Consider the following 25,623-nt stretch of genomic DNA (forward strand, 5'->3'; position numbering starts at 1 on the left):
TGTGAAAAGGTCTGCACAATAACAGCTCATTACGCAACCTGTATATCATTCATTCACAAACATTTAAAAAAGATGTCCCATCAATATCAAAATTTATCTAAAGGATATATTAACAAAACAAATAGGAAATCAGTAATGTATGTAGACTTTCAGTTTCAGTGCTTTTTTGGTGACACTTTTCTACTTTTTATAACGTTATATTGAAAAAAGGTCATGACAACATATGTTTTATGCATCTTAAGTCAAGTTTATCATATTTTTACTTATTTTTTTGTTTGTTGCACAAGTCAGTTCAATGTAATTTAAGTAAAAATTAATCATAATTTTTTTTATTAATTTGATTAAATGTTCATTCATTTATTAATTTTCCTTCTTAGTCTTTATTTCAGAGGTCGCCACAGCAGTGAACTGCCAACTATTTCATCATATGTTTTACACAGCAGATGCCCTTCCAACACCCATACACACACCATTTACACACGCACTCATACACTATGGCCAATTTAGTTTATTGAATTTACCTATACCACTTCTTTGGACTGTGGGGGAAAACCGGAGTACCCGGAGGAAACCCACTCGAACACAGGGTGAACATGCAAACTCCACACAGAAATGCCAACTGGCCCAGCTGAGACTTGAACCGGCAACCTTCTTGCTGTGAGGCGGCAGTGCTAACCACTGAGTCACCATGCCACCCCTTTTGATTAAACATTTTTTATTGAAATATTTAAGGCAACCTGGATTTTGTTTATACAGTTAACATGAAAGTACTGAGATGGCAGAAAGTGCTTTTTGTAAATGGGCTATTTGAGAATCCACAAATAAAAAGACCCATTTTATCTGACAGAATGTTTAAACTGTCATCAGAAAAAAATGAGTAAATTAGCCGGCATATTTACTGACCTAACCTTTTATGTGAACCTTCTATACATTTAAGAACCCAGCATTTAATAGATTTGATAAATGCCTATTGTCACCAATGTTTCGGGTGTGTAGAAATATCCCTCCAAAACAAAAGATGGTTGTACAAACATTCTGTCTCAGGAAAGAGGAATGGTATTTCTCACCATTGGTACAATGTTATGCACTTCGCCAACAGCCATGCCAACAAGACGTACCTGCTAAACATTTATTGTTTGTGAAGAATATCTCACCACATTTCAATTCCAACAAGCAGCTATGAACAACCGAACACAACACTGAACTATCCAACTGGTGTGTCAGCATCTCTTCTTTCATTTTTTGCTGACATATGTATGCACAGCTGATGTTAGATGACTAACAAAATTGGACCAAAAAAATCAGAATTCTTTGTATTGAATGTGGCCAATCAAACACATAATTATTGTGCTTTATTCAACAAATAATACATCATCAACCTCTTCTACCCAGAAAAAGACTGGATGGTTTGTGCAACTAGTCTTTTGCCAATGTATTAATATTATGGTTTTAATACTTCGGCAATCAATGTTTAACTCTACCACAGCTAAAAAAAAGATCATAGATAGTTCATGTTCGATGTCCCTGCAAAGCTAATTTGGTGTACTAAATGATTATTTGAGAAGGTTAAAACATTTCTGCATCAGCTTACACCTAGAAGGCATATGCAAATCACTATGCTTTGGAACAAAGGCCCATTAAACTTCCTATGGCAAAATAACTTTTTCATTGGACAGTATAAGACTTGGACCCTAGTAAAAATCGGTTAACCGCACAGTGCAGACATTCCCATCGCCGATACCTTTCTTTCTTTCTTTTCCGTCGAGAATCTAGTTAAGTTTAGTACCCTGCAAAACCAGGATGTCAACACGACTATTCCTTTTTTCGCCTCAAAAATTTGAAACGACAGAGGGAGTTCTTCCCATCACAAAAAGAATGCAAGTAACAGCTCCAGATTACCACTGAACTGGTGAAAACTAAATGTAACCCTAAAGAAACCAAAGAAGGGTTAAAATTGATTATATTTGGTTCTCTTGGTTTGGTCTTACACTATCCAAGGTTTTTCCATCATTACACTCTCTTATCTACAACTTGTATAAATATGTGTTTGTGTTAGTTTCTGTTAGATTAGTCAATAAAGTTTCATTTTGTATAAAAAAGGTGCCTGTGCATATTCATGAATCTTATGCCTTAAACTTCGATCTTGTTACCCTGCTTCAACATAATTTTTTTTTTATCGCAATAGCCGTAGTTGAAGTCAACTGTCCATAAATATCTCTTTTAAATTACACTTAAGGACTTCAAGTATAACTCTTGGATGCCTTTTAACAATATTAAGATGTGAACCTTTTCGTTAAGCCTAACTCTATAAATGAACATTGTCACAATCGGACAGCCTTTTTATGTTGAATAAGATTTAATGCTACATGTAATGCACCTGGAAATCCTGTATTTTTAAACCAATCAGAAGAAGGCTTTGAATCTACTGAAGTGTTTCCAAAAAAAAGTGTGTCGTATGCATCAAACATTTAGCCAGAGGTCCGTGGGCTGTTCTTGGCATGACGTCTGAGACTGAAACTAGGTCTTTGCTAACTGGCCAGACTTTAGGCTAGTTTAGGCATTTCTTTTATCAGGTTTGCTAAAGGCAGACATCTAAAGACATGCTAGCAGTAAAATATTCACATTGCTTGGATAAGCGAGGAAATCCTCTGGGTCTTCATGCTGTGGGGCGCTAGGCTAGTCTTTAGCTGTCTAGCTGTGCTTATAATCTCCAGATGGTCTATTCTTCTGTATTTCTTCCAAAATAACTTAATGTTTAATCTCAGTTTTGATCAAAATTTGTTCTCCTTCTCTTCAGTTGCAGAGCTGCAGTATTTTGTTTTGTCTGAGCTTGATCTGATCACTGAGGATTCTTAGAGGGAAATCACTGACTTTGTGGGATTTTTGCATTATTCAGCATTGCAACGTTTGGCAAACTTATAGACCTCTGTGCAATAAATTTCTACAGCGATCTATGAGCTTTTGCAAAATCAATGTGAAGAGGTCAGTTGACTGATGGGCTTTCATTTTCATGTAACAACCTGTCACCACTGACATATGGCAGACTACCTTTTGTTGAACAGCTCAGGATTCTGGATCTTGGCGTCTGTGTCGTAGACAAAGTGCTCTTGGGAAATAGTGATGCTGTTGTCCAGACTGTCGTTCTTGCTGATGGTGACGACCGGATAGCCCATCTGTAGAGTCCAGCGGTCCATAACCTGTGTGATGTTGATATCCTTTCCCTCTCGCTGCATAGCCTGTGGCGCAAAACACAAAATCACATCACATAGATGCATACAGTATATCATATTGTAGAGTTGTATAAATTGTATCTGATAAAGCCAGTAACGCTTTATGTATTCATTTAGATTGTAGCAAAAAAAAAAAAAAGAGATTTAACTAAAAACCCAAGCAGGACTTTCAACTGAAATTTAACAGTGAATAGAAAAGTAATTCAACTTTACCACTCTCATAATGCACTCACATGAATATCACAAAGCAATTTCCAGCTATCTAACTTCTCTACACTCAAGTGTGATGCTTGTACAAGAGAAGAATTACATTTATAAGTATGATTTGTTCAGAGGAAGCTGCTCCTCCTATTTTAAAGAAGTAAAACATAAAATTGCATCTCATGGCTCATTAAGGAAGAAAGCTTGTAATATGAATTTTGTCCCTGAGGGAAATGTGCTGCATACACCGCTCCTCCTTATTCTTTAAAAATGCAACTATAAATGGCTCAGCATGGTGGACAACTGGCAGTTTTCTGAGTGAATTGTTTTCAAAAGCTCTATGTATGTATGAGGATTTTAATACTTCATGTAGTTTCTTCCATGTTTCACCTTGAGCTGCTGTATCCATTTTTTAGACTACAGTAGGTGAATGCATAACAGTGGAAATGCTATGAATAACATGCTGTTGTTTTTTTGTGGGGAGAAATGTTTTCCAAGGACTTCACAAATTAACAGGAATGATCAAAGTGAACTTCATATGTCAGAACAAAGAACTCAAACTCTATATTGATAAAAGCAATTCCCAGAATGCACTGGAATGTGGAAAAAATACTGATAAAAAATATACTTTTATTTCATATTTCATGTTTGAATGGGGCGACACGGTGGCTCAGTGGTTAGAACTGTCACCTCACAGCAAGAAGGTTGCTGGTTTGAGTCCAGACTGGGTCAGTTGGCATTGCTGTGAAGAGTTTGCGTGTTCTTTGCATGTATTTACTCCGGGTTCTCCGGTTTCCCTCACAGTCCAAAGACATGCGCTATCGGTGAATTAGAGAAACTAAATTGTATGTGTGTGAATGAGTGTATGGATGTTTCTCAGTACTGGGTTGCAGCTGGGAGGGCATCCACTGTCTAAAACATATGCTGAATAAGTTGGATGTTCAATAAAGGGACTAAGCCGAAGGAAATTTAATGAATGAATGTTTGGATGGTTGATGTTATTCAATCGATGCCGTAACCCGGATTTGATGGAGGTTCAGGATGCTGATTGACAGTATGTGTTGACTAAAAACACTCACTAGCAACCGATTCTAGATCTAGTAGACGTTAACATCTTTGTTCGTGTACCTGCCATTCAGTGTAGACTTTTGCTGTACTGAGCTCCATTTTAGGTTTGCTAAGAATGAACAAAACAGGAATCAATTGTCCACAGTCCAGCCTCCTGTGTGCTTCATATGAGAAGTGTTTGTATCACTGCCAATGCAAAGTCAATAATTTAAGAGGTTTTGTTTCAGTCCTGATCTAGATGTCTGTTTTGGTAGTGGATAGAAAAGTGGTCTGCTAGGTTTTGGATCAAAGCAAATTTCATTGGATTTACAGACATTTCCAATCATTTCCATTTGCTGCATCCTAAATATGTGCAGCATTTCATATTTACTGAGCCAAATTGTTAGTTTTGTCTGAAACTGGTTGTAAAGCTGGTGTAGATTTACAGTGTTTCTGCAGCAGCACAGAGTCAGTGTGTTGTTTTGACCCGGGGGATTAAAGGGGAATGTGGTGACAGAAACAAAAGTGCTCTGTCAGGCTCTCTTGCTCTTCTGTAAACTTTAACCTGACCAGATCAGTCGAGCATGTGCACTAGTGAAACTCTTGCTTATACAGATTATTATGACCATCATGAGCATTCAAATATGAGCGTAACCAAGCTGACTGATGAGTGTCTAGAATATATAACAGAAACTGGATGACTTTTCACATTTGTAGATGACTCACGGTTTGTTTACCGTATGAATACAGAAGAAGAGAAGAGGCTGATGACGGCAGCTCATGTTCCTACATTATGAATCATTTTCTGTAGGAAGGCTTTCAGGAAGCTACTGTACCTTTACTCTGGTGGAAATAATTAAAGGCAGTGAAGGCCAGTCCGGCGATGGGTCGTGAGCTTGACAAAGGGCTTTGTGGGCGCTAAGCACTGCCAGATTATTGCAGCAAATTGGATTTCATGAATAGCTAATGAACACAGCGCATATCAGTATTCATTAGATGATGGGCTGTCACGGACTGTTAATGTAGCTAAATTCGTCAGTGCCTCACAAACACGGTCACTGAGAGGATAGAGGGGTCCAGGTTCGGCTACTCCGCATGAATTCACCTTTAAATCTCTTCAGATCTTAGTGAGAAAATGAAAAAAAGTCGCCCATCAGCCGGGAGAGTGACGTGAATGACAAAACGCTTCACTCGACACTGATAGCTGCTAAATGTCCTGCTGGTATATTACAAAGTATAATAACGTTGAGATTACGCTTGAAAGTAATCTCATTAAAGTCATGACACTTGTGAGATGAGCACTGAGAGGACTTGCTGAGAGTCGTCCGACTTTAAAAGCAGATCTCAGTGTTCAGGACTTGAACTCAATGCTCAGTTTCTCTGTGATTATGGCTGTTGGCTACGTTTATTAATAATCACTCACTTCTTTGAGTGAATTCTTGCTTCCTCTTGCAGTATCAAGTTCTTTTCATGCCCTAAACTGCCTTTTAAAAAGTTTAAACATTAATATTAACAAGTTATAGTTTTAAATGGCATCAGTATCATTTACAATAGCACTGTACATATGAGCTAGCATACTGGCATTTTGTAGTTTAACACGTCCAACCAAATAATTGTCTAAAATTGTGTTTCACCAGTTAGAAGTGGTATATCATATCATTATTTGATAAATCTGACCATGAAAACATTTTGCTGATGGCCAGATAATGGTGTATAAAGAGATTAGCTGTATTATCATGTAATGAAAGAGCATTTGCATCAATGTTAGACTTCCTGGTAATTAAACAGAAGGAATTATGGGAAGTGAAGTGTGCAAGTAACAATATATGTTTGCTAAACCTTCAGTGGTACTACAAAAGACAGAGAAACTGAAGCAGCGGATCACAGAAAACCCACCTGAGTGTTTCTGTCAGGAGGGGGACAGTCATGCCAAACCCAATAAATACTGTATTCCTGAGGCCAGAGTCAAGCATTAAATAGGTCAACTTTCCTCCAGCAGACGATCATTTTTAGATTCTTCTTGGGTTATTTTGACTATACCTGAGCTAAAGGGCTAACACACATGCTTGAGACTCATCAGGCTTGTCAACAATTATGCTACACTTCACTAATTAAGATTCAGGTCATTTATAAACTGATTAAAATCAGCAGAATCAGCAGAAAGACTTGATTTGCAGTATCTATGTACATTTGCATTCAGTTGGTTTGCAGTGATGAGATTTCTGGATCAATATCTGACCTTCCTCAGTAAGAAACATTTCCATTTTAAGTGAAACCTCAAGTGTAAAAGCAAGAGAATCAAACATAACCCAGACTCTTTCACATGTGGCATTTGTATAAAGCCCTTATGCGTTGATGTGAGTAGGTGGTGTGTTGGCATAAATTGTGCTCTGCTGATGATGTGCAGTTATATAATGGCCTCTGACCCAAATGCAGCATATGAATCTCTGAGCACCTGCAGGAGCTTCACTCACTGAATTTAAGTGGGTTGAACACACACAATTTCACTTGCTGCTGAGTGTTAACTGACCCCAGCCATGATTCCTGCTCACGGATGTAGGTCTCACACCCAGAAGATGTGTAAAATCTTACCTCGGAGAGTTTGTTCCATAAGTCATCTCTTGCTGCATTCCCGTACATGTGCGTCATCAAGTAATCCTGCAAACACACAGAGACGCAGATCAATATTGAAAGAGGAATAGATTGGACTTGGACAGGAATGCCAACTTGGGAAACCGAATAAGCCCAAACAATAACATTACTAATCCTCTCAATTCAAGCTGAACTTATGCAAATAAGCAGCAGATGTTTGGGTGTGATTGGCTGTCAGTTCAAGGAGGACCATAAGGAGGCCAATTAGAGGCTGATTATGTTGTTCAAGTCGATGCTGCATCAGTGTGTGTCACTGCATGAGTAAAATACAAATCAGCAACATGATTTTACAAGATTTTCATTCAAGACACAAAAGATGGGGAAGTTATCCACTTTAAAATAAGCCTCCCAAGTTTTGAAGGAAATAACGGGAGAAAAGCACTGATTCCTTCAGTAAATAAAAAAGTAACACCGGTAAACTGTTCTCCAAGGTGTAAAACTATTACCACTCGATACAGTATGTCATTAACAAAGTACAATCTCAAAAAAACACCTAGAAGTAATACTTAAGAAAAAGTAGCTCCATCTCAGTACGGTTTAGTTTCAGGTTCAACAGATTTTGCTTATATCCAAGCTATTTATTTAAAATATGTTTTGTAAGAGCCATAATTTAATTTAATATAATTTATTAATAGCGCTTAATTATATGTACAGTTTACATATGTTGATATGTTTAGTTGTGTACATTCGCTGATTTCACCCTTACACCTTTGTTTGTAATGGTTTGCTCCACCTGTATTGGACTGTTTTAAGTTATATTACGAGATAGAAAAGTGAAATAAATAAATAAATAAATAAATAAAGAACAAAAGAAAGAAAGAAAGAAAGAAAAAAAGAAAGAAAGAAAGAAAGAAAGAAAGAAAAAGAGAAAGAAAGAAAGAAAGAAAGAAAGAAAGAAAGAAAGAAGAAAGAAAGAAAGAAAGAAAGAAAGAAAGAAAGAAAAAGAGAAAGAAAGATGGAGCAACAGTTTTTTGACTAGATTTTATTGTTATACTGCATGGGAATTTAGTAAACATCTCTAATTGGAACGAAACCTGAGTCAATTTATTGCTCGACTGAGTTACTGAAAATTCTGATAGTACACGTTTTATATTGGCTTTAACTTGACTTCAACTTTAAAGAGACAATTATGTTGGCTGTATTTGTTTTTAAGGGTTAAATCAGCATTAGCAATTCGGAGTGTTTTAGTGGATTTTAAAAAAATTAGTGTCCATTTATCAGTTTCAATGTATAGTATACTTACTATAACATGTTGTTCCAACTAAGCCTCTGTTGTTTGCTCAAACAACATATAATTCACTGGAATTTTTCAGTAATAAATTAACTAATTCACATGCATGATGAGTATTGGAGACATTTTTGGAAACTCAGCAATGTGTATATAAATAAATATAAATCATATGTAATATATACTAAAATGTGCCTTCATATCAAACACAGACGAATATGTTCTAAAAAGTGGAATGAATATCTGTGTTGTGTATTATTGAAGCAAAGACACCAGTGGGTGTTCATTTGACTGCTAAAAGACTTTAATCTGTTAAACAGTGGCAGCTCTTCATTATCAGTCTTATTCTGCCCTGCAGTCTCAGTGATACAGGTGGTGGGCGACATGAAGATGAAGGAGTCTGATCCTGGAAAGCACATTTACATTCATCTGATAAAAACATCTGGTGGGAGGCCTTTTCCCCGCTTTACCAGATTCCTTGATAACTTTTGACTGACCGTGAGCGATAAACCCATCAAGTGTAAACTGCTCCATATCATGCAAACAAATTGTTTGATTAGCTTATTCCAGCTTTATTAAATTAATTTAAAGTAAACACAAATTGATTTAAGAAATGTGGAATTTTACAATGTTAGTTGCCTGACTGAAGTTCAGTATAGACATGCACACATTTTAATTGCACTGTATTACATACTGTTGTGTGGGACTTTTCAATGTGTTTTGTGGTACCACAGAAATGGTAAACAGATTGACTACAACCAAATGAGTGCTCTGAATAAGAATTTGTTTACACCCTGGTCTGTCTGCATGTATAGCATAACAAATAAAAAACTGCACTTGAAGTTTTAGTAAAAAATTAAAAATGAAACACCCAAGATCGTACAGTATTTGCAACACAATCTCACAGCAATTTGTAACGTTTTGATTTAGTGGCTTATTCATATGAATTTGTATAATGTATTTTATATATTTTAGTAAGAGTTGCTTATCCCCAGTGATGATTGGGTTTAGGGGTGGGGTTTGGATGCATATTTCCTTTTAAAACCATGTTTTCATACAAATGAAATGAATTAGAAACGTCTACACTGTTAAACGTTATACTGTATGCACAATTAATTATGACAGCATATGTTTTTAGTTCATTGTAACTTATTAAACTAAGTTAATAATGTTCTAACTTACTTTTCTTAAGTTATGCAACCAGTTTTAAGTCAGTTTAACATAACATAAGTTCAATGGACTCATAGGGTTAATTTGGTTCAGCTTAAAAATTTAAGGCTACCAGGATGTTTTTACATTGCAACAATATGTAAAATAATTGCATTTACTTTACAGATTGGGCTGATATATGCTACCATAACAAATAAAAAAATGAATATTAATGTGTGAAATTGGGATGTAATGACTAGTGCCATGAATTAATCACTGTATTTGTTTTAAATGCAACACTTGTAAACATCTTAATCATGATATTAGCCCCTTTCACACAGTGATACTGGTAAATATCCGGAACATTTCTGGAACAACTTTATATGCAAAAAGCACTATTCACACAGGCAAGGACTTTCCGAAGTTTTTTTCCGGAAAAAGGCCGTATATAAATAAATATAATTCATATGTTCATATGAGTTAGAAACTTGCATATTATATGCCACACCCACTAAAAAAACATGCTAAAAAAATAATTATATATATTTATTTATTTTGTCAACTTGATCTATCGACTCAGCACGAAACATGGAGCAGTTTACACTTGATGGGTTTATCGGTCAGTCAATAGTTATCAAGGAATCTGGTAAAGCGGGAAAAAGACCATTCACACATCCATACCAAAATACCCATAAATTCATTAATCAGAAATGACCTCTAAACGGCTGCACTTGTAATTGTAAGTATAGGTCAGGCTTTTGTTGATGGTTTCACTTTTATTTAAAGCTTTCGCATTCATGCAGCTGCCTTTTCCCAGAGACATCAAAAGGCAAATGCAAGAACCGCAGCTAAATATTTACACATTTGACTACATTACAAATTCTGTAGATGAATAAGTATTGCGAATAACTTCAATGAAAACATATGGAGGAACACTTTTGCATGTTATGATGTTTATCATAAGCAATTTATTGATATTTTTTACCCAGATGGCATTAAGAAGGAACATAGAAACGTTATCTGACTAATATCTAGCAGCTAAATGTGTCTGGAAAAACATTCAAAGGCTTTTATTTTTATAAACAGCACGGATGTGAATGCTTCTGAATGTTCTGATTGGCTGAAGCACACGTCTCACGACAGCGCGTTCTAATCGTGATCTCTCCAGCAATTTTTCTGCTGCATTCAGCAATTTCTTCAGCATTCTGGCAAATTATCGGTAATTTTACAACTTCTCTTTCCAGAAAATTGCCAGAACGAATTTACCAGTATTTTCAAAATGGGCCTGTTCACACATTTGCAAGTAATTTTCCGGAAAGGTCTGTATGTGTGAAGGGGCTATTGACTTATTCAGAATTAGGTAAATAATTAGATGCCTGATGTCCATGAAAATGTACCTACTGATACCATCATTCATCACCATTAATTGAAGAGAGACTGCACACAAATCTCATTGGCTCTTTTGTGTATTTTGATGCATCAGTTTTGAGTTCCTACAGAAATTCAATTAGAGTAAAAGTTTGTGACTATATAACTGAACACTCAAAATAGTTGGATTTATGAAAGTCATAAGTGTGAGCAGATGAAGACAGGCTTGGTTATTTTGGGGTGACCAATTCTTTTAATAAGGCAATTGCTTCAGTCTTTGCTTTCTGAATCGAATCTGCTTGTTCAAACGTGAACAGGAGTCATGCTGAGAGGTCTGCGCAAATTGCATTGGGATCCTGAAAGCGTGACTCGGTCCAGCTGGCCTTCTTCTCTCTACATGCTCTGCTGAGCTCTCAGAGAATCTGGGATTTGAGTCTGGAGCTGCACCAGATTCATGTTACCATCCTGACGAATCTGTTTTAAGCAAGTACAATTCTTCTTCCTCTCTCTCTCTCTTTTTTATCTTTGGTAAAGTTATTCCCCTGAGGCAAAGTGACCATGTGGCATAAACCTGCCTCTGATAGGGCCGTCACAGTGTGTTGTCATTATTTTGACACTGATTTGTTCTGCAGGAGGAAAGAGGAGTAAAAATAAATCCAGTCATTCAGTCAGTCAGTCAAATGTGAGTAATATATGTGTGTGTGTATGTGTAGGCCACAGAAATTGACACAAATTGTGAAGGCCTGAAAAGTTTTGTGCATCATTTACTCCTAGATTTTCTCAAACTTCCTATTTTCTTAAATAATATTTTCTTAATATTTTGAAGTAGTGAAATCATTTTGAAATTAGAATCAATCAATCAATCAATCAATCAATCAATCAATCAATCAATCAATCAATCCCCAGTGTTATAGACATGCCACTGTTCAGGATTGTATTTTTCTTTTCTGGATTTGGCTCTATTTAGAGTAAAGTGGCAAGATATTAATTTTCAGCTTCAACACCCGATATCATTGATTGGGCATGCAATGTTGTTGTGTTTATTTCTTTCTTTTGGACAATTATTGACATTTTCATACAATCTAAAGATTCTTGAGCCAGTGAAGTTTAATATTCATTCATTATCTTTTTGGCTTAGTCCCATTATTAATCTGGGGATGCCACAGCGGAATGAACTGTCAACTTATCCAGCATATGTTTTATGCAGCGGATGCCCTACCAGCCGCAACCCATCATTGGAAAACATCCATGCACACTCGTTCACACACAAACACTACGGACAATTTAGCCTACCCAATTCACCTATATCACATGTCTTTGTACTTATGGGGGAAACCGAAGAACTCGGAGGAAACCCACGCTATCACGGGGAGAACATGCAAACTCCACACAGAAATGCCAACTGACCCATTTGAGGCTCGAACCAGCAACCTTCTTGCTGTGAGGTGATTGTGCTAACCACTGTGCCACCGTGACCCCCCTGAAGTTTAATAAAAAGGTAAAAAATACATGTGAAAGCATAAACTCTGTGTTGTATCAATCTTTCTGAACATTTACATAATTTTGCCAATTGCATTTACAAAGTGGGAAATTCAGTAAATTTAAAATAAAAAAATCCAGAGGACTCTCACTCTCTAAATATATTAACTAAAATATATTGCTAAAATAAGTGTAAATCAAATAACTTTTAAATCACATTATCAGCAGCACATGTACTATGATGAGTGAAAAGCTTAGTTGCTGGCTTCAGACTAGTGCAAAATACAGACAGCGCAAATTACAACAACATACTCCAAAAAACAAAACAATATACAATTAGCAATGTTGACAGTAATACGTAAAAGACAATAAATACGTGAAAGACAATACATGCGTTAAGAAAAACACACATTACACACATTGACTGTTGGTGGAAAATTATTGTAGGCAATATGGTTTTAAGTAAGGATTTGGTTAAAGTGCAGTGCATGCTACATCTTGATGGTATGTAGTCAGGGTTATGGAAAGAGTTTGTGTGAGGTGTGTTAAGTGTTAATCAGCCTGATAGACTTAATTAAATAATTAATTAATTTTGATGCCCTTTAATAAACAACTTTTGTCATTCAAAGTTCAACTTTTATTAAATGTTAAAATTGAAAGGTGAATTTAAATAAAAATGTATCATTTCTGTCCCTTTTTTGATACTTGTTTTTTTATTGTTTTCTTTCTGTTTTTAAATCTGGTTTATTTTATTATTAAGCACTTTTGATCAATATTGATGATAAAATCATAAAATCATGCTCTTTGATTCAAATTTACCTTGCCTTTTAACTCACTTTTTTAATTTTATCAATAAATCACTAAGTAAATAAATAAAAGGCTGCAATTCTTGGGAAAATGTTTCGTATGATTTATTATAATGATTATGACTGCCTGACACTTATTGTCTAATAGCTGCATTTTGCAGGTGTATGTGGACATTAAATTGTATAATTCAACCTTGTCCCTGGCATCCAATTTCATTCAGCAAGTAGAAATCGTCTGCTGAATGAGATTGTTGCAGTATGAAATACCCACTTGGCTAATTTGCATACATTTGCATAGCAGCGAGGGACCACTCAAAGCTATTTTATGTTGGTGTTGACATTTTCCACTCTGCTTGGCCTAAAAGTATGTATTTTAATGCCTGTGTTGCTACCCACCACAGTTTAGTGACCAAATGCATTTGCAGAGCAACAGAAAAGAGAGATACACTCACAGACAGCCAAAGCATAGTGAGTTGTCATCTATGTAGTAAGAAAGCCCACAAACCTAAATTAAACTTTATGTGACTGATCTGAAATGTTCTACATTAGTGTCTATATTGTGCAACTCGTGCATGGAAGTTGACTAGTATGCGCTAGTCAGTAAGTCGGTTACCATATGTTGCTAAACTAACATGATACACAATATTAGCGCAGACAAAGACTTAAACATTTTAATCTAAAGACATTTACAAAAAAGGAGCTTCAGGTATAATTATTGCATTTGTGCTCTTTATATAAGGGGATAAGGGATTTCTTAAAATATACAAAAAAAGCATTTGAAAAATACCTTTGAAAAGCTTAAAAGCCTTTAACATGGCAAATTTAATGGCTACTCATTATCTTGTTTGGAAGTTTATAATAATTAATTTAATTTGTTATCATGTATAAATCCTTTACAATGCTTCAATGAATCATAGTGCAGATTAAGTCATTTTAGCAACTAGCAAAGTGCTCCTATCTGCCTTTTGGAAAAGCCTTGATATCAAGACTGTACTTATGATGGTAAAATGTGTCAGTATTAAAAATGTTCATCTTAAAACTGAGCATTTTATAAAATACATCATGATGCATAGCCATTAAACATTCATACAAAGTTGCTATCCATACAATATGATATGATTCTACCAGCCAGATCCCACGAGAAAACATAACTATTTTACGTTTTGTCAGTTTAGTGCCTGGTTAAATCATATTGGGAGGCGTGGCACCCAACCCCACCCCTAAACCCAACCGTCATTGTGTGATGAACAAATCGTACTAAATAGTACGAATTAGATCATATGAATTGATACGAATTAGCCACTAAATCAAAAAGTTACAAATTGCCGTGAAATTGTGTTGGATTCAACACTATTACTATGCAGTGTAATCCAATTAGGATTTGATCTGATTCAACACAAATGTAACAAGTGGTGGAAAGAGTACTAAAAAAACATACTCAAGTAAAAGTTCCATTACTTGTCAAATAATGTAGTGCAAGTAGAGTAAAAGCGTGTCTTTTACAAATACCACTTATAATAGGAGTAAAAAGTAGCCCTTCTAAAAGTACTCAAGAGTAATGGGTATTATGATGTGAAAATAAAACCACCTTTACCCTGCAAATTACCAGTGTAGTTAAGTGTCATACTTTTAAGATGGTTTTGTATTGTAAGTTGAATTATTTGTCATTTATGGACTGTACATTTAAAATATGAGATTAATTTAATGTGAGAACACAGAACACTAATATACTGTTCGCACCCATGACAAGATGACAGAAAGCAGGTTGATGTGTTTACATGTAGAGCAAAATCTGTGTAACCTAATGGGCAAAAATTTAGCTGTGCAGTATATGTTAACGCTTTGAGCCCTGACTAACAAGCTATGTGTGTCCAGCAAACAACTCATGTAATACAAGCAATCGGTGCATGTATTTGGAAACATAACGTTCTGTAGTTGGCAGCACAGTGGTTCAGTGGTTAGCACTGTCGCCTCACAGCAAGAATGTTGCTGGTTTGAGTCCTGGGTCAGTTAGCATTTCTGTGTTCTCCTCTTGTTCTCATGGGTTTCCTCCAAGTGCTCCCACAGTCCAAAGACATGTGGTGTGGTATAGGTGAATTGAATAAACCAACATTGGCCATAGTGTATGAGTGCGTGTGTGAATGTGAAAGTGTGTGGGTGTTTCTCAGTACTGAGTTGCAGCTGGAAGGGCATCAGCTGTGTAAAACACATGCACAAATTAGTTGCTGGTTCATTCTGCTGTGGCAAGCCCTGATAAATAAAAGAATGAGCTAAAGGAAAATGAATGAATGAATGAATGAATGAATGAATGAATGAATGAATGAATGAACATTCTGTAGTGCATTTAGTTATTGTTTAAAGCCATTTGGTGATTTCAGTCATTATACAATAGGCATTCTTCATCTTCGCATAAGTAACATACAGTCTCTTGGTCATTGAGTGTAATGATTTTGCATCTTTTTGGACATTTTAATGACTCCACACTCTACATCTTTGATGCATTTAAAAAGTGTCCATACCTAACATGTACTCAAGTAAAAGTAAGTAAATTAAAACTGCTTAAGAAAGCTTAATTCCAGAGAAAAAACTACTCAATTGCAGTTATTTGAGTTTTTACAGCACTGAACTGAACATAGATTAAGCTCAGTCACTGTGGTGTGGTTGGAAATTAACATTGTTAAGAGGTTAGGCTAAGATCAGTTCCTCAAACACTGACTAATAGGAGCACAGTTATATTACAGCTCACATAGTATACTAGTATAGCCATGCAGCTTTCTCTCTGGTTTTATGACAGCTGTACCTTAACTACTTAACTTTTTATGCATATGCATGAACAGTATGACAGAATCAGGGAATCTTTCCATCCCCAGTCTATAGACACACAGCCTAAATTGAATCTCATTTCATAAGTCAAAAAAGATTCCATTGTGAATGTTGTGTATGTAATTAACGAACTGTAATTAGCAGCGGCTAGTTCCTCTTCAGAGACTCTTTAGGACTAAATAATATCCTAAACGACCCTTTATCAGATTTTATAACCACATTCAGTTCTGTCTTCTGATTCTGCAAAGTCAAATTACTTATAAAGGGAGACAAAAGATTGATCACTTTCGATATGCAAATCCCCCTGAGCTAGAACACAAGATTTCTGAGAGAGCCTTCACCACCAGAGTCAAAGCAGATCATAAATAATTCATTATTCATCCAACTAAATGAGTTCCCTCAAAAGTAATACGAGAAGAAATATGTCTACAATTTTCCTGCATATGAAAAGTAATTTGGAGGCAATGGAGGCAGAATGTTTGGTGAGGTGCTGTGTTTACCTATTCTTCTCATCAATCACTCAGAGACAGACAGAGATGCTGAAAGTTCCCACAAGAGAGAGACAGAAAACAGTAATAATGAGGCGGAACAGCCTAGCCGGAGGGAGAAGAAGAGGAAGATGGGGAAAAATGGATCCTCTTTGTGTTCCAGGATGTTGGCAAATTGAATCGAGGACTATCTGGCGATTTCATCTGTGTTCAGAGCAGATTATTATCCCACAACATCCACAGGGATTTCACAGAGTGTCTTTCTCCAAGTCAGGAACCCGCTGAGAGAAACAGGAATTCAGGGAAGGAGAAGCTTCAAATCACACCCGGAGGATGAAGGAGGACTGTAACACACTGGAGTTTATTTCTCCCGGGCAGAAGCGCACTTGTCCTCTGCTATTCACAGGTCACGATTTCACATTTCCAGGCGGAATGAATATTTCTCCCATCCCATAATATGATCCGTCTGAAAGTGGCTTTAAAAGCGATGGGCAGTGTGTGTAAATGACATGGCGGAGCTTCATCACTCCAGCAGTAGACTTCATTTATGACTCCCACTACTCTTTATAAGAGACATTCATCCTCCGCCTCAGCAGCGCATCCACCATTTACCAATGAAGACGCCCTCGTGCTCACAGAAAGAGAGAGAGCATGATGGGTAATGGACTTCAATCTGTCTGCTGTTTAAGTATTCTGAAGAGTTCAGCTTCACTTCTGTCTGCTGCTCCAATATTGGAAAGACACGAGGAGGAGAAGAGATGCCACACAGAGCAAAAGAGAGACACTGAGAGAATAAAATCAGCTTCAGTCAACAGAGGAAGACACACAGCAGAGGAGAGAACAGAGCTGATTACAGACATATGTTGAATGACGCAAGTCTTCTCTTAACACTAGAACCAGCACAGGGTAAATTTTATCCCAAAATTGTACTTTTTCAAATGTACATAACAGACCTTTAATAAAACATTCAAGTCTCCCAGTCATTGACTTATAAAATAGTCTCATTTGCAATTCCCAGATGAAACCAAATTCAAAAAATGGGGTACTTATATCTATAAGCACCAGCATGAGTCTAATTTACATGCTACTGTATATAATGCCTGCATTTATGCACTGCCTATGTTTTAACTTTGTATGTTGCTAGGCAATGACTTCCGTTCACTGAATTAGTGGTTATAATAAATGTATAAAGTAACAATGAGTAAAAGAAGGCAATATGTAGGGGTATTAGAAGCACAAAATGCCAGGAATGATGGAGAGTCTTATTGTAGAGAAATAAGTGATGCGCCCTGAGTCAACTCAGTATCTGACAGCTCATTTGACAGCTCATCTAAAGCTTCCGAGACACAATGAATGATAAAATTTATATGTTTTAGCCCTAATATTGAATGTTATCGCTGTTGTTCTCTTATTTAAACGTTAAATTATAAGACCAAGCATATGAATTATTAATTAGGTGAAGCTGCAAGCTTGAATTTGTCATTGCATCATACAATATATGCAGTGTGGTAAAACACATTTGAAATATTAATATATGATTAACAAAATTGCATTGTAGTATTACACCACCCAAATATGTATTTTCTTATTTCTAAATATTGTTGTCAGTGCAGACTTTAGCTTTTAGCAGATTTATACCCGACCCTTTTAAAAGTGTGTAACTGTGTAACCAACAGGACCAACCAATATAGTTGATGACTAGACAAAATCAGTCCATGACTCCAAACACTTCTTTGTTAACACAGTGGCATAATACAGTGAAATAATATTTTTTTAGTCTCATGTGTGGGTAAAATGTACACGCACTGGCAGTATTGGTGTTATTTACACAGACTGCAGAGTATTCTGCGGAATTTAAGACATGTATTTTTGCTGAAGCTTGTATGTGGAAATGTTACATCTGTATATGAAGCATTAAATTTGTCTCTATGCAACAACAACAACAAAAAACATGACCTGATTGTGCCATTAAAAACAATAAAAACAACAACAACATCAAAAATAACCCAGAAATATGCTGCGAAACTGACAGATTTTTTGAAAGCATCAAAGTTAAAAAGAAATGAAATGAGAAGTTACTTTTATCTGCATCTACAAGGTGATGAATCTGTGAGTTTTACGCCTCTGAAACTGCACATCTCTGTAAAAACACATTAAAGCATGAAGGATTTGTACCTAATTTATATTTATTACAGATTTACTCCTAACCTGCAGGCTGTTTGTACTCAGCTCAGGTCCTTTAACCACATTTCTACATGTAGTCTGATGCAGCAGCCATATGTTGTCCAGAAAAGCATTAATAGTCTCTAATAATACAGCACAGATCTTCTGTTCGCTCTCCAGGGTGTCTAGACTAAGACGGACAAGGAAAGAGCTTGAGGAAAAACTTCAAAATACTGCATAAAGCCTCACATTGAAACTCCAGCCCTAGTCTTTCGTCTTCAGTTTCAACACAATATCAGACCTTTAATGAAGCTGATGTGTTTCCCCAGATATGAAGAATGAAGACACAGGTTTATCTTCTGATTGTGAATGCTTCAGACATTCAATTAGTTTGTGAACACGTTTAATAGCTTGTCTGATTGTGTGGCTTTCACCTCAAGCTGATGGCAGCGCGTCACAAGCTGTTGTAGCTCTGAAGATAAGAAGTGCATGTAAACAGACACGCTCCTATAATCTCACAAACGCTCACGGCAGAAACCTACGTGACTCTCAGAACAACATTTGTCGCGATATTCAAGCTGAGAATGGTGAGAATTGTTTTTAGCACATTTAGATTCCCTAAAAATAACATTTCACAGATTTAACAAGGACTGAACTTTTGGAAAAAAATAATAAATTGAGACATATTTGTTGTTGTTGTTTTTTAAGCAGAATGTACAGTATAACATAAGGCCTTGTAAGCATATTCTTAAGATACGTTAGCAGTAAAAACACACACATGTGTGTGAAATCTTCTGTGACCACAAAGAGAAAAGATGAAAGAAACTCTTGACTTACATTGAGGGCTCTCTGGAATAGTGTTTGTCCCATGACGTTTGCCAGCATTCGGATCAGAGCAGCTCCCTGAAGAAGCACAGTAAAAATGCCTTCAGTCATAGATTCACATTTACATCAGCTAAACACATGACTACTGTTCACATATACACTAAACCCAACAAAACATACTTTTAAGAAGCTTTATGAAGAGAATAATCCGCTTACATGCTGAAAGTTGAAATTATCTTAAACAGTAATCAAAATATAATGATAGTCAATAGGGTGTGACATTATGCAGGTTTATATGCATACATATGAAGCTTGTATTTATCTCTTATTTATGTTCTATATTATCTGATTATTTACTATATTATAGGTCTTAATTGAACAAGAAAACTGTGAATATCATAATTCTGGTGGAATGATTGGTTACAAATGCATCTTCATTCTATTTAAATAGTATTTTGCAATTGACTAGTTCAAATTAATTGCAGTTAGCTGGCAAAGTTTTTTATCATTAGAGTTAAGACATTTTGCATCTAAAATAACTATTATATTTTTTATAGTTTTAGCTATAATAGCTTTTTTTGTAACAAGACATCTGGTTCATCTAAAGACGGACTCTTTGACACTCATCTTGCTGCTTTCTGTTACTTAATAAATGTGTTTTTTTTTTTTTGACTTTGAGTGACTTTGACATGCTTATTCGACAGAATCTCATTCCCATTCGTCTGTGTGATGCGTGTCACTTCCTGTTAGCTCAGGGACTCATGGGATGTTTTGTGGGAAGAAGCGATGAGGCTCAATGTCACGATCACTGTAGTTTGACTGACAGAGTTCATAATGCCACAGGACTTGAGGGAAAATGGAGGTGGGGCTTGAAGAAGAGTAACAACCAATCACAATCTGGCCTTGAGTAGATTGACAGCTGGAAGGAGAGTTGATTTTTGAGTGGCTTTCATCTGCGTCTGATCTCTGACAAAGGACAAGATTTTCACTTTAGTGTTTTCTGTGCCTTTAATGGCCTTTAGATGTTGGAGATGAGAGGATTTATTTGGGCGCTGGAGTTATTAACAGTAAAGTGTGTTCCAGTGAGAAAGAGGTAATTAAATAGATGTCGTCTGGTTTTATTGTGCCACTAAAGTCCCCAGAGTACACGAAACCTCACAATCTCTCACAATGGAACGGATTTTGTCCTCGACTTATTTAAAAACAAGCTTTTAATTAAACTGTTTTTCTTGCCTATGTGAAGAGGCTTATAACAGCGCTACTCCATTTACTATTCACAAAGATAAACTGGGAACATTTTTGCTGGAGAAAATAACAAGCAAACTGAGGTGTTTACTGGACTTAAGAAAAGATCAAGTTTTATCAGTGTGGTGAAGGCCTCACATAAATAAAACCCTGATTTAGACCAGCGATATTACTGTTTTGCAAAGTCATTGTTCCTCTTCAACTGGCTGCTCATAAAAGGAAAATAAAGCATGGAATTTCACTTTACTTTTTAGTATACAATAGTTCAGCTTTATACTAAAGGCTGATAGTCATTTCCATCATGCAGATAAAGCCTGTAGGAGCCCATGAGAGATTCTCTTACCTTCTTATAGGCGATCCAGTCAAAGACTCTGTCGATGTCTGTGGCTTCAAACACTTGCTGAGAGATCGGGTGAGAACTGGCCAAACCATCCAGCAACATCACCTCATGAAGGACGTCAGTCAGAAACCTCTGCTTCTCCTGTGGATTAGAGAAAGAGAGACATTTTACTGATTTATTTTACAGTATCAAATGCATAAAACATTCCCATACAAGCTTCTGTTTTACTTTCAACATCATTGTAATCGGCTCTATAAATGAAATTAGAAAGTGTTTCTGGGAAATGCAGCTCATATTTCTCATGAGCGAAGCCTTTTTATTCATTGATATGCAGAAACACTGACTGTAGGCACATGAGAATAAACTGGATTCACTCCTGAGAGAAACTCTGCTGCTACATCAAATCTCTCCCTGTAGGATTCACTATGAAAACAGGTGGAAGTTTTGGGTCAAAGAAAAAGACCTTCATCATTGACTGTGTCTGTGAAACAGAGATTCTCCATTTCTAATACAGTCACATGAGGAAAAACCTGTTTTTTTTCTTATTTAAATAAAGTCTGAATAGATTAGAACTGATAAAGTTATATTATGATGAGAAAATACACCACATTGAGGCTATTTAAATAAAAAATACCATGGTACTTCCGTCTTTTTCTTTGAATTATCTGCAGAAATGAACAAACACAGCAAATTATAAAATAATAATAACTGAAAAGAGCTGTTTATATTAAATGTTTGAATATACTGATAATCCTTAACCAAAGTTTTGTTCTGCATTCAAAATCTGTTCAGCAAAAACAAAAACACCATCAATGCAATACCACAATCTCAAGTATTTCAGTAAAACGTGACACCGTCTTCCAGTTAGTCATTTAAAGGTGGCTTTTTGCCAGTTGCCGTATATGAAAACAGATTAAATATGAATAACATGAATTATATATGAAAGCATTACACTGCAGGTTCATCTTCTGCACATCTTCATAATGGAGCCTCTGGCAAAATCTCTGCTGACCGACCAGATTTAAAATGACTCTTTATGTTATTAGTATTTTCACATCATTGTATTGTTTGACTAAGAGAAAGCCAGCCAAATGCTCAGCTGTTATAAACATGTCTGAGTTTGATGCTCCAAATGTTTTATTACACCTTTATTCCTTCATCATTATGAATAATTCTTGGCCATTAAAGCTTTTGGCAGCTTGATTAAAAATCCCACTGAAGACATTAATCCAAGAGAGCGGGATATTTTAATCAAGGGATTTGAGCTCAAACAAACAACGTACGGAAATGAATCAAGAAACAAATGTTCATCAACAGCGTTCATGGCTTTATGTCAGTATAATGCAGTGTCTTTTATTAACCCAGTAAATCCTGTTCACGTGTGTGAGATATTCTGCTCAAAGCAAATTAATGAATTGACATGAGACATAAAATAGACTCACATGAAAGTGAGAATTTAAATCAATGCAGGTAATTTTGAGTTAAGAATGATGAGTGTCTGTTGGGTGAGGTTTTACCTCATCAACAGATGAAAGTGTAGATAAAAGTGTCTGTTGGTGTTCTGGAGCTACTTCTTTTTGAGGTTATAAAAGGTAAAATTCTATTCAGTAGAATCAAATCTGAGGTATAATTATCTTAAGATATGTCTAATATATATATATTTTTAAAAATTATGCTGCGCCTAATGGACTGCTGCAATAATTTATCCCTCATTTTTAACTTCAGAGGGAAGATCTTAAAAAAGTAGTGCTTTTTGAAACCACCAGTGTCCTAATTTCTGAGACTATTTATATCATTACATACTTTAAGTGATCTTGTAGAAGAGAACAGTATGTGACATCTGTCTCTTTAATGTTTTCTGACAGTCAGAATGTGCATTTACAGTGTACTGTACATGTAGTCACAAGCAAATGTTTTAATTAGAAACATGGAATATAGTAAATAAAATTTAAGCACTACTCACAATTTGAATACATACAAATCAAAACTCAGTAGTTAATACCTCAATAAGACATCCTAATACAATTCATTAGCAAAAATGCTAAATGTCTTACTAGTAACAACAGACTAGATATAGTATAAGTCATTAATGAAACAAGAACTATTTTCTAATAAATGAGTACTTGTATTTAATTTAATGGCATTTCTATGCATAGGCGAACTAAGCGGTCACCTAGGGCACCTCCAGCAGCAGGGGCGCCAATAAGTGTCTCCTGTCTGCCCGAGAATAATATCATTAGTCTCACTGATGATGTCTAATGCCATATCACTTCTTGAAATCACAGGAATGAGCATTACTCATAGCTGGCCTCCTTTACACTAGCATATGTACTGTACACACAGTAGAAAAACTTTGTGTTGACAAATTCAACTAGTGCAGTCATGCTTGTTGAAGACATTACTATCCATCAAGTGAGTTTTTAATTGAGTTTTTATTGCTAACTTAGATGACTCATTAAAAAAAACTACTGCAATGTCTGTATTAAAAAGAAAATAATTAGTTTATCTGATGTTTACATGAATAAAATAGCCTTGACGGCAGTTTTGCCTCATTGCCCAACTCACTATGAACAAGCATACTGTTGACTCATTAAATACAATATACAGTGAGACAGGTCTTATGCTGCCTCATTACAAACATACACTGCAAATTTCACAATGCACACATTAAACTAACAAGATGTACATTTAAAGAGATTGTATGCCTCTTTGGTGTGTGCTGAATAAATTTATAATCTGTCTTTCTCAGATTTTGATTTCTGACAACAAGCTGTGAAAAGATGAGATACTCCATGTCTGGTTGCATTACCTGAGAGCTCTATAAGCTAAAACATTTTTTTTTATATATATAAAATAAGAATCCCACATATATAGTAAGTATAATACTTAATTATTAATTGTTGTATATCACTAGGAAATGTCAGTGATTCCCAACCATGGACTTTACTTGGGCGGGCCGATCAATTATATTAACGGCTGCCCAAATATATTTAGTGTCAATTTCTTTTGTAATAATTTTGCATTCAAAATCTATTAAAATGTCCAGGATTGAATCTTTAATCTAAACGACTCAGAGTCAGAAAACTTTACCAAATACTCAGAGAGAATGAAATTACATCTAACTTGGCTACAAAATATTTGTGCAGCATTAGAAATGGTTAATCAATTTGTTTTATTCCCTTTTTCTGTCATTTATTTCACATTTGCTGTTTAGTTGATTAATTCGATGTTGTCAATATATTGCATATTTTATAAATATATCATTCGTCCAATGGATGAGACATTAAACTGAGGTCCCGACTCTCTGTGGTCGTTAAAAATCCCAGATTTTACTTGTCAGTGGGTTCACATGGCTCTGATATAGCATAAAAGTAAGAGAAATAGTGGATTTCTTTTTTAACTTTAACCAATTGAAAAGAAACAGTTTATTAATAAATAAAAATATTGTTAAAAATCAAACTATGTTTTGTTTGTCACATAGTTAACTATTTATGTGATGTGGGTAAAAGGTGTGTTTCAACCCATCCACCACCGCAAGTATATTTCAAACCTGCATTGAACCAAGCATTGAACGTTGAAGCCAATCATAAGCTGTGGATTGTCACAGTTGCCATTTTGTTCTGATTGGCCCATTTTTGGCCATATTTTACACTCACAGGATTTACACAAGAACAAGGCAACAACTGTGTCTGAGGCTCACGGAATATGCCATTTCTATCAACCAAACTCCTTTTATTCAGCTATGACAATCCATATTTTCATTATATTGCACCTTTAAAGTAACTTGACATGCAATATAGTGACTATAAACACAGACAGACAGACAGAAAGAGAACAGCTGGTGGTTTAGAGCTGATTTTATGCGAGTCACGTAACGTGCACTTATAAAACGGGTGCAATGAGAAGAGCTTCCATCTGGCCCATATGTGCTCTCAACAAGGTGTTTAGGTCCAATGATGCTTCATTTAGATCCTGCTTATTAACGTCTCAACATCATCACCTGTTGTAAAAGCACTCAAACTTCCACACTGATCGACTACTTTAAGATCAGCAGCATGGGAACAAAGCCTGATCGGAAAGAAAATATGGAAAGGTGTTTTAGCAGTTAATCTATAAACTGCACTAATATTTATTTTCATGTTACTAGTGCCTATTTTTAATAGTCTTTTTCATTGTAATGTTATAATTATAATGTATTACTTCCATAATAATGTATTTTGCATTAAGTACTGGTGCTTTTTCTTTAGATACTAGTACCTCTTTCATATCTTTTCACCTCATTTTATACTACAAATTTATTAAATACGAATACTCATTTATTAGATCAGGGGTCACCAAACTTGTTCCTGGTGTCCTGCAGATTTTAGCTCCAACCCTAATCAAACACACCTGAACAAGCTAATCAAGGTCTTACTAGGTATTCTTGAAACAATCAAGCAGGTGTGTTGAGGCAAGTTGGAGCTTAACCCTGCAGGGACACCGGCCCTCCAGGACCGTGATTGGTGACCCCTGTATTAGATAATAGCAATGAGTATATATTCCAACACAATTTTATTTAAATTTTTTTATAAACAAATAG

General features: G+C 35.8%; 1 protein-coding gene across 1 annotated transcript in view; it reads right to left on the reverse strand.

Moving 5' to 3' along the window:
- The window catches only part of trhde.1 (thyrotropin releasing hormone degrading enzyme, tandem duplicate 1), a 201,909-nt gene that overhangs the window by 81,878 nt on the left and 94,408 nt on the right, over positions 1-25,623 (reverse strand). Inside the window, exons 6-9 of the mRNA XM_056455543.1 lie at positions 21,048-21,185; positions 19,472-19,537; positions 7,071-7,136; positions 3,049-3,236 (exon numbers count right to left, since the gene is read on the reverse strand). Coding sequence (XP_056311518.1) covers positions 3,049-3,236; positions 7,071-7,136; positions 19,472-19,537; positions 21,048-21,185 — 458 coding nt within the window. The remainder of the gene's footprint in view (positions 1-3,048; positions 3,237-7,070; positions 7,137-19,471; positions 19,538-21,047; positions 21,186-25,623) is intronic.

Source organism: Danio aesculapii, chromosome 4 (assembly GCF_903798145.1).
Source record: "Danio aesculapii chromosome 4, fDanAes4.1, whole genome shotgun sequence".
In the NCBI taxonomy this organism is placed as follows: domain Eukaryota; kingdom Metazoa; phylum Chordata; class Actinopteri; order Cypriniformes; family Danionidae; genus Danio; species Danio aesculapii.